Source organism: Hypanus sabinus, chromosome 5 (genome assembly GCF_030144855.1).
Source record: "Hypanus sabinus isolate sHypSab1 chromosome 5, sHypSab1.hap1, whole genome shotgun sequence".
NCBI lineage: Eukaryota > Metazoa > Chordata > Chondrichthyes > Myliobatiformes > Dasyatidae > Hypanus > Hypanus sabinus.
The window spans coordinates 107,936,819-107,950,305 of NC_082710.1; the positions used below are offsets into that span (position 1 = coordinate 107,936,819).

General features: G+C 36.6%; 1 protein-coding gene across 1 annotated transcript in view; it reads right to left on the reverse strand.

Moving 5' to 3' along the window:
* Positions 1-13,487, reverse strand: part of si:dkey-219c10.4 (high affinity cGMP-specific 3',5'-cyclic phosphodiesterase 9A) — a 129,266-nt gene that overhangs the window by 7,281 nt on the left and 108,498 nt on the right. The window contains exon 12 of the mRNA XM_059970312.1: positions 9,727-9,831. Coding sequence (XP_059826295.1) covers positions 9,727-9,831 — 105 coding nt within the window. The remainder of the gene's footprint in view (positions 1-9,726; positions 9,832-13,487) is intronic.

Below are 13,487 nucleotides of genomic sequence, written 5' to 3' on the forward strand. Positions count from 1 at the left end.
CCAGAATCTCAGACTAATTTTGAGTTCCAAATTATCATTTTATAAGATGGTGTCACTACAGGTAGATGCCAATTTTCAATGTAAATTCTAACACAATATTGAAATGACTGTGTTGCCACTCTGGAGCTGAAAGGGCAATAAGATGTTCTGATGGTTGATCTCCTGTTATATATCTCAGTACCATTTTCCAAGGAGTGATGATGTTAGAAAGAGCAGCCATAAAAGCAATAAAAATTTCTACATCTAACCAGACCCTAAAACATCTCAAGATATCACCAAGACACAGCACAGAACCAAAATCCTCAGTAAAAAAAGAGAACATCCAAACAGTTAGCCTTTGACATTAAGTTAAAGAAATATTAAAAAAAGGGTGTATACAGGACTGAAGGTGTAGTATCTGAATGCGCACAGTATACGGATTAAGGTAGATGAACTTGCAGCACAGTTGCAGATTAGCAGGTACAATGTTGTAGGCATCACTGAATCATGGCTGAAAGAAGATTATAGCTTGGAGCTTAACGCCTTGGATGTCACAATGTATTGAAAGGATAGGCAGGAATGCAGAGGGGGGAGTGTTACTCTGTTGGTTAAAAAAAATAGGTTATATAGGGTCAGAAGGTGTTGAATCATTGACTAAGGAACTGCAAGGTAAAAAGACCCTGACGGAAGTTGTATACAGACCCTCAAAAAGTAATAAGGGTGTGGCCTACAAATTGCAATGGGAGATAGAAAATGCATGCCAAAAGAGTGATATTACAATAGTCAGGGGAAACTTCAATACACGGGTAGATTTGGAAAAGCAGGTTGGTGCTGGATTCTGGGAGGGGGAGTTTCTAGAATGAATACGACATAGCTTTTTAGGGCACCTCATGGTTGAGCCCACCGGGGGATTAGCTATTCTGAATTGGGTGTTGTGTAATGGACCAGAATTGATTAGAGAGCTTAAGGTAGAAGAACCCTTGGGGGAAAGTGATCATAATATGATTGAATTCACCCTGAAATGTGAGAAGTAGAAAATAAAGCAAGACATATCAGAACTACTGTGGAATAAAGGGAAGACAGAGGCATGAGAGAGGGTTTGGCCAAAATTGATTAGAAAAGAACACTGGCAGGGATGGTGGCAGAGCAGCAATGTCTGGAATTTTTGGAAACAATTCGGAAGGCACAGGACATATACTTTGCAAAGAGGAAGAAGTATTCTAAAGCTGACACAAGCTGTGCTAACAAGAGAAGTCAAAGCCAATGCAAAAGCCAAAGAGAGAGCAATATGTCTGGGTGTCAGTATCTCTGAGGACCTAACCAAGATGCAACATATTGATGCAGCTATAAAGAAGGCAAGACATCAACTATATTGTTGGCCATAGTGGATTTAAAATATGGAAGAAAGCATCAAACTCAAATGGATCAAGGCCAGTGGCAGTAGACAAACCAACGTCTTTGTTCCTGCCTTATGCTTGGAGATGGAGGCTATCAATTGTGGAACTGTTTTACTTCCTCCATTTTGTGAGATGAAGTTGTTTTGCTTTCTGTGTTTTAAAGTAGACACAATGATGTTTCAGGTAATCTGCTGGACTGGAGACCATTTCCAAATAAGAAGTTATTTGTGAGGTGTTGTTTGATATAACACAACCTGCAGGTTTGTGAATGTTGGGGTTGGTGCCTGCCTGGAGTGATTCGACCTGGTTACTGAAGAGAACAAAGAGACATAAATAACCGATTGTCACTTGCTGGGAGGCGGGCAATAAATGGATGCTGGCCTGGAGCAGTGCCAATAAAAAGTGATAAAGGTCAATCAGATGACCTACAGCCAATGACACTGGAATGGAATGTTTGAATTGGTCAGGCATAAGTATAAAAGTGGACACTTCGTGTGTGTTATCAGCAATAACTCTCTCAAGAGACTCACCATGGCAAGGAAGAAAGGATCGATCATCTGGCCAATGAAAATCCCCTACTTCAGTGTCATAAATTGGACAAGAGGTCTTAGTGAATATTGGTACAGAGGGAGCAATAGGGTTCATGTTCTAAGTTGTTGGACCAGGATCAACATAGTTGCGTTGTTGCTTGTACAGAGACAATAAAGTATGAGCTTCAATTAATTATGAGTTGCATGGTGAATTTCTTAACCTAGTTCCTTTGACAAACAGTCAACAATATTTCATTAGGGGGAACGTCACATGATGACGTAGGATTGAGACGTGGAAATCCAGCTCTCCCGTAAAAAACCAGTAAAATAATGTTTAAGTGAAGAAAAGTTAGTAAATACCTTTTTAAAAATTACTTATAAAATACTCAAGATTGTCTTAAGATAGGCCTCCTAAACAGAAGCAGAAGAAAACTACTACTTTGAAGACAACACAAGTTGGAAAAGAATCAAGGCCGGCCGCCAGGAAAGAACCTTGGGCTCAAGTGCAATTTACTTCCGGCAATACAGAACAGGAAACTGCGGCAACATCAACCGTTTCCAAAAAAAAAGAGCAACAGGAATTGCGCATGCATGAAGGAAGGGGCATGCGCAAACACGAGCAACCCAAACTACAAATCCCAGCTATGATCGGAACTGAAAGTGAAAGTGAATATGAGGTGGAATCAGATTCTCTGGATAAATCAGATGAAGAGACAAAGAAGAGCAACAGGAAGAGGTTGGAGGTGATATTGGAGATATAAAAAAACCTTTGGTGCAAATAATGCATGAATTAAAAGCATTAAAAGTAATAAAAAAGATATGAACAATATGAAGATTATGTTTGATAAAATGCTGAAAAGACAGGACAAAATGGACGAGAAAATTAAAAACTTGGAAGAAACAACCAGAGACACCATTGATAGAGTGAATAAAATGGAAGATAATATTTCTGCCTGGACATCAGAAAGAAAACGGTTGTTGGAAAAAGTGGATGTACTTGAAAATTTTAGCAAAATATTAAGATTGTTGGACTTAAAGAAGGTATAGAGGGAGAGGATCCAATAAATTTTTTTCAAAAATGGATTCCAGAAATTTTGGAAATGGAAGAAGCAACCCAGTTAATTGAAATTGAAAGGGCTCACAGAGCCTTAAGATCAAGACCTCAAGTTGATCAAAACCCACGATCAATCTTGATAAAATGCTTAAGATATCGAGATAAAGAAAAGAACCTGAAGGCGGCTGCCCAACGTGCCAGAAAGAGAAACGGGCCATTGATGATAGAAGGGAAAACAGTTCTTTTCTATCCTGATATAAGTTATGACCTTTTGAAGAGAAAGAAGGAATTTAACCCAGCAAAAAATGTTTTATGGGAAAAGGGTTATAAATTTATATTGAGCCATCCGGCAACCCTGATCATTTTTTTGGATGACGGAAAAAGAAGATCTTTTACTGATTATCGGGATGCAGAAGAATTTGCACAAGAACTCCCAAATATTCGCTAACCACAGCCAAAGATTTAAAAGTGAAACGGATTAAAGATGAAGACAGGGACAGTGAATGGAGTTGATGGATGTTTAACAAAAGAATATTTAAATATATTCTTAATTATATGATACAGGGGGAGAAAGGTAAAAATTTGAGAAATATTAATCGAGAGTAGTGATTTTTTTTCCTTTCTTATATATACATTTTTATGTTACGGGGGAGCTGGGGGAACTTTGAATCGGTTACTACGGGATTCATGTGTGTAATCATGGTGATTGCCATGACCCGTACAATGGAGGGGGGGTAATGTTGTGTTTTTTTTTATTCACAACATTAGTGGGGGGGGTATTTTGGTTTTTTTTCCTTTATAATCTATTTTTCTTTTATCTTTCTTTCTTTGCCTGGACAATCGGGGGGGGGGGGGGAGAAACATAGCAACATGGAGAATTTTTTAAAGATTCCCCAAGGTACTACAAAAGTTGAAAGGTTAGGTATTACTATAGATTGGAGCAATCCTGTTAAAAATATTGACTAATTCACTGAATTTTTAAAGTTTTAATGTTAATGGGCTTAATGGACTGGTGAAAAGAAAAAGAATTTTAACATACATTAAGAAAATGAAAGTAGATATAGCTTTTTTTTACAAGAAACACACTTAGCAGAGATAGAACATCAGAAATTAAAGAGAGATTGGGTCGGAAATGTTATTGCAGCTTCATTTAATTCAAAGGCGAGGGGAGTCGCAATTTTGGTTAATAAAACTTTACCAATTAAAATACAAAATGTATTAATTGATTCTGTGGGGAGATACGTAATTATACATTGTCAATTTTTTTTTCAGAACTATGGACTCTTATGAATATTTATGCACCAAATGAAAATGATGTAAAATTTATACAAGAGGCCTTTTTGAATTTGGCTGACGCACATGACAAAATATTAATAGGTGGAGATTTTAATTTTTGTCTAGACCCAGTTTTAGATAGATCAACAAAGGTTGTTACAAAATCAAAAGTAGCAAAATTAACTTTATCATTGATGAAAGATTTAAATTTGATTGATATATAGAGAAGAATTAATCCAAAAGAAAGAGATTACTCATTTTATTCAAATAGACATAAAACGTATTCAAGGATAGATTTTTTCCTATTATCAACAAATATTCAAGACAGAGTGAAAAATATGGAATATAAAGCAAGAATATTGTCAGATCATTCCCCCTTGCAATGACAATGATAATGATGGACAAAGAGGAATTGATTTACAGATGGAGATTTAATTCAATATTATTAAAACATCAAGATTTTTGTGATTTCATGAAAAAGCAGATTCAGTTTTTTTTGATACAAATTTACATTCAGTTGATGATAAATTTATAGTATGGGAAGCAATGAAGGCATATTTGAGAGACCAGATAATAAGTTATACTTCTAAAATTAAGAAGGAATATATGGTAGAAATAGATCAATTGGAAAAAGAGACTACAAAATTAGAAAAAGAATCTCAAAGATATATGACAGAAGAAAAATGAAGACAGCTTGTTAACAAGAAGTTACAATATAATACACTTCAGACATACCGAACAGAAAAAGCAATTATGAGAAATAAACAGAGATATTACGAACTAGGTGAAAGGTCACACAAGATTCTTGCTTGGCAGTTAAAAACAGACCAGATTTCCAAAACAATAAATGCAATTAGAACAAGTGTAAATAAAATTACTTATAAACCTTTAGAAATTAATGAAACTTCTAAGAATTTTTATTCTGAACTATATCAATCAGAATCACAAAATGATACTGTCAAGATAGAAAGGTTTTTATCACAAATAACTCTTCCAAAATTGAATTCGGGATTAGATATGCCTTTTACATTAAAAGAGGTCAAAGAAGCTCTAGGATCACTTCAGAGTAATAAATCCCCAGGAGAAGATGATTTTCCACCCGAATTTTATAAAAAGTTTAAAGATTTACTAATTCCTCATTTTATGGAGTTAATATACCAAGCGGAAAGAACGCATAAACTTCCAGAATCTTTTTTGACAGCTATTTTAATAGTATTGCCAAAAAAAGATAGAGATCTTTTAAAACCAACATCATATAGACCTATTTCTTTGTTGAATACTGACTATAAAATAGCAAAACTTTTATCTAATAGATTATCTAAATACTTACCAAAATTAATACATATGGATCAAACAGGATTTATCAAAAATAGACAATCGGCAGATAATGTAACTCGGTTACTTAGTATAATTCATCTGGCACAAAAGAGGGAGGAAATGAGTGTGGCAGTTGCCTTAGATGCAGAAAAAGCATTTGATAGATTGGAATTGGATTTTTTATTTAAGGTATTGGAAAAATATGGATTAAGAGTATCTTTTATAAAATAGATAAAAACCTTAAATACTAATCCCAAAGCTAAAGTAGTGACAAATGGTCAAATTTCAACATCATTTCAGTTAACAAGGTCAACTAGGCAAGGTTGTCCATTATCACCTGCTTTATTTGTGTTGGCGATAGAACCATTAGCTGGATTAATTAGAATGGACCCAGATATAATGGGTTTCAGAGTTGACCAGGAGGAACATAAGTTTAATTTATTTGCTGATAATGTTTTGCTTTATTTAACTAACCCATTGTATTCGCTTGAGTAAATTATCTTCTAGATTGGAAGAATATGGGAAAATATCAGGCTACAAAATAAATTGGGATAAAAGTGAATTTCTACCCCTTACTAAAGGAGACTATAGTCAATGTCCACTAATAACTCAATTTAGATAGCCGATAAATGGTCTAAAATATTTAGGTATAAGAGTTGATAATGATATAAAGAATTTATATAAATTAAATTATTTACCATTATTGAAAAATATTCAAGAAAATCTTGATAAACGGATGACGTTACCAATAACATTAGTAGGCAGAGTAAATGCTGTAAAAATGAATATATTCCCTAGATTACAATATTTATTCCAAACACTACCAATACAATTACTGCAGAAGTTTTTTCAAGAGTTAAATAAATGTGTGAGGAAGTTCCTTTGGAAAGGTAAGATGTCAAGAATATCATTGGAAAATTTGACATGGAAATTTGACCTAGGAGGGTTACAACTTCCAAATTTTAAGAATTATTATAAAGCAAATCAACTTGATAAAGATAAACCGGCATGGATTAGAATAGAATCAGATAAAATGGGAGAAAATATACCAGAAGATTTTATATATAAGTGGAAATCTAAATGGATACAGGAAAAGAAAGAATCTCCTATATTAAAACATTTGGTTGATTTATGGGATAAGATAAATGTTGATGATGAGATAAAGAAATCTTTATTAGCAAAGAGACCTTTAATTCAAAATAAACTTATTCCCTTTACAATGGATAACCAACTTTTATACAATTGGTTTCAAAAAGGGATTAGATATATAGGAGATTGTTTTGAAGGAGGTATATTAATGTCATTTGATCAATTAAAGAATAAATACAAAATATCAAACAACACTTTTTTGTTATTTCCAATTAAGGGCTTATTTAAGAGATAAATTGGGTCAAACAATGTTATTGCTGAAACCTAATGAAATAGAAACTTTAATTCAAAAAGGAAAACTTAAAAAAAAATTTCTTGTATGTACAGTTTGATTCAAAAACAGGCAATTAAACAAGGAATTCATAAGTCAAGGCAAAAATGGGAAACTGATTTGAATATTAAAATTGAAGAAACAAGTTGGTCAAGACTATGTCTTGACAGTATGACAAATAGAACAAATGTCCGGTTAAGATTAGTGCAATATAATTGTTTACATCAATTATATATTACACCACAAAAAATAAATAAATTAAACCCAAATTTATCTGATCAATATTTCCAATGTAATCAAGAAATTGGTACTTTTTTTACACTCTACGTGGTCTTGTTTTAAAATTCAACCTTTTTGGACAAATCTAAGAATTTTATTGGAACAAATTATTGGAACACAACTTCCACATAATCCAACATTATTTTTACTAGGCGATATTGAAGGGATAAAACCAAAATCCAAACTGAATAAATATCAGAAAGAATTCATAAAAATTGCATTGGCAGTAGCCAAAAAGACTATTGCAGTTACTTGGAAATCGGATTCATACTTAAGTATAGATCGTTGGAAGAATGAAATCTTTAGCTGCATTTCACTTGAAAAAAATTACTTATAATTTAAGAGATAAATATGAAATATTTCTGAAAATTTGGCACCCTGATTTACAAAAGATAGGATTAAATATATAGGTGCTCTGAAGATAAAATTATTGGTTATCTGGGGAAAGAAATAAATATATATACTAAAGCTATTATGAACTCCATGGAGCATGTGGGGATCTTCCGATATCCAGGCACTCTTTCTTTTTTCTTCTCTCTTTTTTTTTCCTCTTTCTACAGGGATATGTTAGGGGGGAGGGGGAAGGGTTGATATTTTTTTCCCTTCTGTAACCTATTTGAAAATTCAATTTAAAAAATTTATTAAAAAAAAAACAATATTTCATTAGGAGGTAATGGACATCTGGTTTGTCGACTAAAACATTTGAAAACTTCTGCAAATGTACTGTGGAGAACATTCTGAATGGCTGCATCACCATCTGGTATAGGGGGACTACTGCATAAGATCAAAATAAATTGCAGAAACTTGCAAAATTATGCAGCTCTATCATGGGCACCAGCCTTCGTAGTATACAAGACATTTTAAAGGAGTGGTGCCTTAAAAAGGCTGCGTCCCAACACCCAGGATATGTCCTCTTCACACTATTAATGTCGGGAAGGAGGTACAGAAGCCTGAAGGCACACATATATGATCTACAAACAAACGTTTGTACAATAGAGCAAAAATTAGTGGGAAGAAACAGGATTAGGAAGCTTTTAAAAACTTCAGTTACTTCAGGTACATAAAATTTAAAAGAGCGGTGAGAGTGAATATCAAACCACTGGAAAATGATGCTGGAGAGGTAGTAAAGGGGTCAGTGAAATGGCAGACAAACTGAATAAGACGAGTCAACTCTTCTTGGGTTTCCAGCTGGGTACAAGTATCAATTATAACTGACATTACGATGACAAACTCTGCCATATTCTTCAGGGATAATGCCTAGGCATGTTTAGTAAGAATCATCCAATCAAGTTTCCACTCTTCCACCTTGTTCACCATTGAATTCTAGTTCTTACTTAGAGCGAGACATTCAACTTTGTTAAAATTCTTTTCCTCCAGTTTTAATTCAATGGCTTCCTTCACCAGGTGGTCTCAAAAGCCATTGGTTCGGTGAAGTAGTTTTGTGCCATCGAAGTCAATGCGAATGCAGTGTTTGCTACCACTGATTTCGCTAGGTAACCCAAACAGATACATCTCCCATGCGTTTCCACTGTGTGTCCTGTCTGACCATACAAGTTGCTCTGCATTCACAGGGAATCCTGCAAACACCAGCTGACCTGAGTCCCAAGTCACCTTTGACCTACATAAGCTGCAACTTCAGCTTCCGTATGGGCTTGTGGATAAAACTATTGAAATAAAAATAGAGGAAAAGAATTTTATCAAAGATGAATGCCTTGCTCTAAGTAAGAATGGTTCTTCAGAACACTATTTTTTAAAGAGTACCTCTGTCCACTGGTTCCAGGGCAACTTCACAGCTTCAAATAAAAAAACTGAAGCACATCATGGAGCTTCTTATAATACTGATGATGATCATAACTTCTCTGGAGATTTATAAGAACAATTCATCTGTCTGTATATCCTTATGACATTTGGAATTTTCCTCAGTCCTTTCCCAACACTCCAAAGTGTACACCAGTGTCTGTGACAGTCAGACTAATGGAATAATGCTGCCTACATCTTAGAGTGGCCCCAGAGAAGTCTGCTTCTCCAGTCTTAGAAAGTCCACTGTCTTGGTGTGAAAACCTTCACACTCATCTCTAGTACTAAAAACTCCTGAAAAATTCTTCTGCTATGTCACTAGCTATGGAATCATTATACTTCTTTCTGTGGAGGCCAAGTCATGGGGTACATTTAAGGCAGAGGTTGATAGATTCTTGATTAGTCAGGGCGTGAAGGAATACGGGAAGAAGGTGGGAGATTGGGGCTGAGAGGGAAATGGATAGTCAGGGTGAAATGGTAGAGCAGACTCAATGGACCAAATGGTCTAACTCTGCTCCTAGACCTTATGGTCTTACTTAGAATGGTATTGAGAGATTCCTGAATACGCAATGCATATTCCAATAGATTTATTCTGCAAATATCACTACTTACTCCAGCACTCCAAACTCATTCAAGTCAATTCAAAATTTCCCCACTGGGTAAAATAAAGCACAGTACCTGATTGAAAAATTCTTGCAGCAAGCAATCCAGCCATGGTTCAGCCACATCCAGGGGACGTGCTTCATTAGAAATGTCACTGACTTTGATTATAATCATTGTAAGCTGGAAAGAAATTATATTTAATTCATCAGGTGGCTTTAACCATTTCTCAAGTAGAAAATGTTTCAGCAACAAGGAGTATTAATCACATTTGTGAGATCTCTGTAAATGAACTCTCCATTCATATGCAATTCTATTTTTTAACAAATTCCAATGCACTGATATGGTAGTTCAGTTACCGGTTTGATATACAAAGGACTACACAAATAATGTAGGGATTTAAATTCAGTTACCTTAATGAAAACAAAAATTAGTAGCTAGTATTGGTAATGGTCACCAGAAAACAAAGAGCACAGTCCATCATGGATATAGCCCTTCCCACCACTGAGCTCATCTACACAGAGCACTGTCGCAGAAAGGAAGCATCCATCATCATGGACCCCCACCACCCAGGCCATGATCTCTTCTCGCTGCTGCCATCAGGAAGAAGGTACAGGAGCCTCAGGACTCACACCACACCAGTTATTAATCATCAGACTCTTGAACCAGTGGGGATAATTTCACTCAACCTCACTCACCCCATCACTAAATTGTTCCCACAACCTATGACTCACTTTGAAGGACTCTTCATCTCATGTTCTCAATATTTATTGCTTATGTATTTATTACTATTATTTCTTTTTTGTGTATTTGCACATTTTGTTGATTTTTGCATTTTGGTCATTCGTCTGTCCTGTTGGGTGCAGTCTTTCAATGATTCTATTGTATTTCTTGGATTTGGTGTGTATGCCCACAATTCTCGGTATTGTATATGGTGACGTATTGTATACGTACTTTGATATATATATTTACTTTGAACTTAGAAATTTGGGTTGTTGTAAAAGCCCATCTGGTTCACTCACGTCTTTACAGAAGGAAATCTGTTACCCAATCTGTTCCGTTTAATGGAACTCCAGACTCACAAGACTCTCCTTCAATGGGAGTTAGGCAAGGCACTCATTTGTAGGGCAATCAATGCTGCTTTCTATATCACTTAATAAAGATACACAGCACAGCCTCAATATAATCTGGGTGTAGGCCAACTACTTTATATCCACATTATGAGTTACACATTGTTAGTGAAGCCCATATTTACCTAACTTTGAAATGGTCTGCATTTCTTCAAAGATCTGCAGTTTGGTTCCATTTCAAAGTCAAAGTAAATTTATTATCAAACGGCATATATATCACCATAGACTACCTTGAGATTCATTTATTGCAGACATTTACAGAAAAATGAAGAAATACAATGGCATTTATTAAAAACTACACATAAACAAAGACTGACAAATAACCAATGTGCAAAAGACAAATAGTGCAAATAATAATAAAAAAATAAGTAAATAAATAAATGAGAACATCAGTTGTAGAGTCCTGGAAGGTGAGTTGTAGAGTCATTCAGTACTAGGAGCCTGATGTTTGTAGGGTAATAACTGTTCCATCCCAATGCCACCACCTAGCATAAATCTATGTCACTGACATTCAGCACACATGCACACATTGGATGTGGAGACGTTGTTTCCTAGAGTGAGGGGGAGGGAAAGAGCCTTGGACCAGAAGACACAGCCTCAGAATAGAAGGATGTCCCTTTAGAACAGAGATAAGATGGAATTTCTATAGCCAGAGCATGGTGCAGCTGTGCAAATTATTGCCACAGATCGTTAAGGAGACCAAGTCCTCAGGTATATTGTAAATGGAAGTGTGATAGGTTCTAGATTAGTAGGATGTCAGACATTACAGGGAGAAGGCAGGAGAATGGGGTTGAGAAGGATAATAAATCAGCCATGATGGACAGGGAGAGCAGACTCGATGGGATAAATGGCCTAATTCTACTTGTTTGCCTTGCTTCCATAGACTCCATTCCAGTTTCCTTAGTAAACACAGATGCAAAAAACCCATTTAATATCTCTCCCATTTCTTTTGGTTCCATACATAGCCGACCACTCTGACCAATTTTATTCCTTACTATCCTTTTGCTCTTAACATACCTGTAGAAGCTCTTAGGATTATGCTTCACCCTGACTGCCAAAGCAACCTCATGTTTTCTTTTAGTCCTCCTGATTTCTTTCAGGAGTATTTTCTTACTCTTTTTGTCTCATACAAACAGTTTGAACAGATTTCCCGACAGTCTCATCATTTTATCACCACTGCTGAACTTCACAGCAATAACTTCACAGAACAGATTCCCAGCAGTCCACCCTTTTACAGAATCTATTGTTCTTTTCTTGACATATTGTTGTTAAAAGAGGGACTTTCTCAAAGGTGACTTAAATTCCTCTGGGAATATTCCAGTTTAAGATGGTGCTACCAAAGATATACGACAGCTGACTGGTGAATCATACTGCGAGAGAACCAACTAAAAACATTCCTTATCACATCTTTCTCGAAGCAAATGGTGATGAACTATCACTGGAGACAGCTGGGGGATGAGCCGTACTGGGGCATTACGAGACGCAACATGTTTGAGCTGCCTGGTTCGCAGATGGAGTTTGTATCGCTACCGGAGTGAGAGATTTGGAGAGGAGTCTCGAAGAGTCTCAGAAGAGTTTCGATACCCATCCACCTAACCGGGGTACAAGGTTGGATAATTCCAAGTGCTGTGCCAATTTGGTGAGATTGAGAATGGCTTCAGGTGGGGTGGCCCAGGCATATTGGGGCACCAGGATCCAGGTCCTAGAACGTGGCACTACCTGGTGCTTGGACTATTTAAACACTGACACAGATAGACTGGAAGCCTAAGTGTCGGGTTGGACTGATCTTGCTCACTCTCCCACGAATGTTTATTCCTTTCTCCGTGGTGCCAAGACTATGAACTGATTTGGCTGCTGTGCATTTCTGCCCCACTGGTGTGATAACTGGGGTCTGAGGCTTGGCTTGGGCCTACTCCGGCTGCTCCGGGAGTGGATCTGAGGCTCAGCCTGGCTCGGGATGCCGTGGGCTTGAATCTATTGTTAGCACGATCTGTTTTCTCTCTCTCTCTCTCTCTCTCTCTCTCCCTCTTCTCTGCACAGTGCTTTTTGGTATTTTTTTAAAAATTAGGTTATTCAAGTTTCTTGCTTTGTTGCTGCCTACAAGCAGACAAATTTCAAGGTGTATAACTTATACCTTCTTTGTTAATAAATGTGGTTTTAATCTTTTGAATATTGCTACCTCCCTGTAACATGGGATGCAGCTGAGCAGATGCTATAAAATCCCATGCACCTGTGCGTGGCCAAAGAAAGATGCAACTGCACCAACTCTCTGTAGAGAAAGGGTTCCACGTATACATACTGCTTCTGAGGGCTGGATACCATGCACAGATTTCCCCAGGGGACATGTCCTCACACGCAAGCTCTTCTTTAGGAAGAAGTCCCACACTCACCATCTCTCCCAGAAGGTTGTGCCCCACACAAATTGATGGGACACATGACATCAATTCCCACAGGGAAAAGCCCCACATACTGACTCTCACTGGGACAGACCACATGGCATAATTTCTCCTTTGATGATAGAACACCACATACAAAGTTCGTCTGGATAATGGTATAAGCATACATTAATTCCCCCTTGGTGATGGAGCCCACATACACAGGCTCTCACGCAGAGACAGTTCCTACACACAGTGACTCTGATTGGGTACAATTACACACACCCTCAGTCTCACTGGGATTTGTGCCTCACAGACACTGACTAATGGGCAA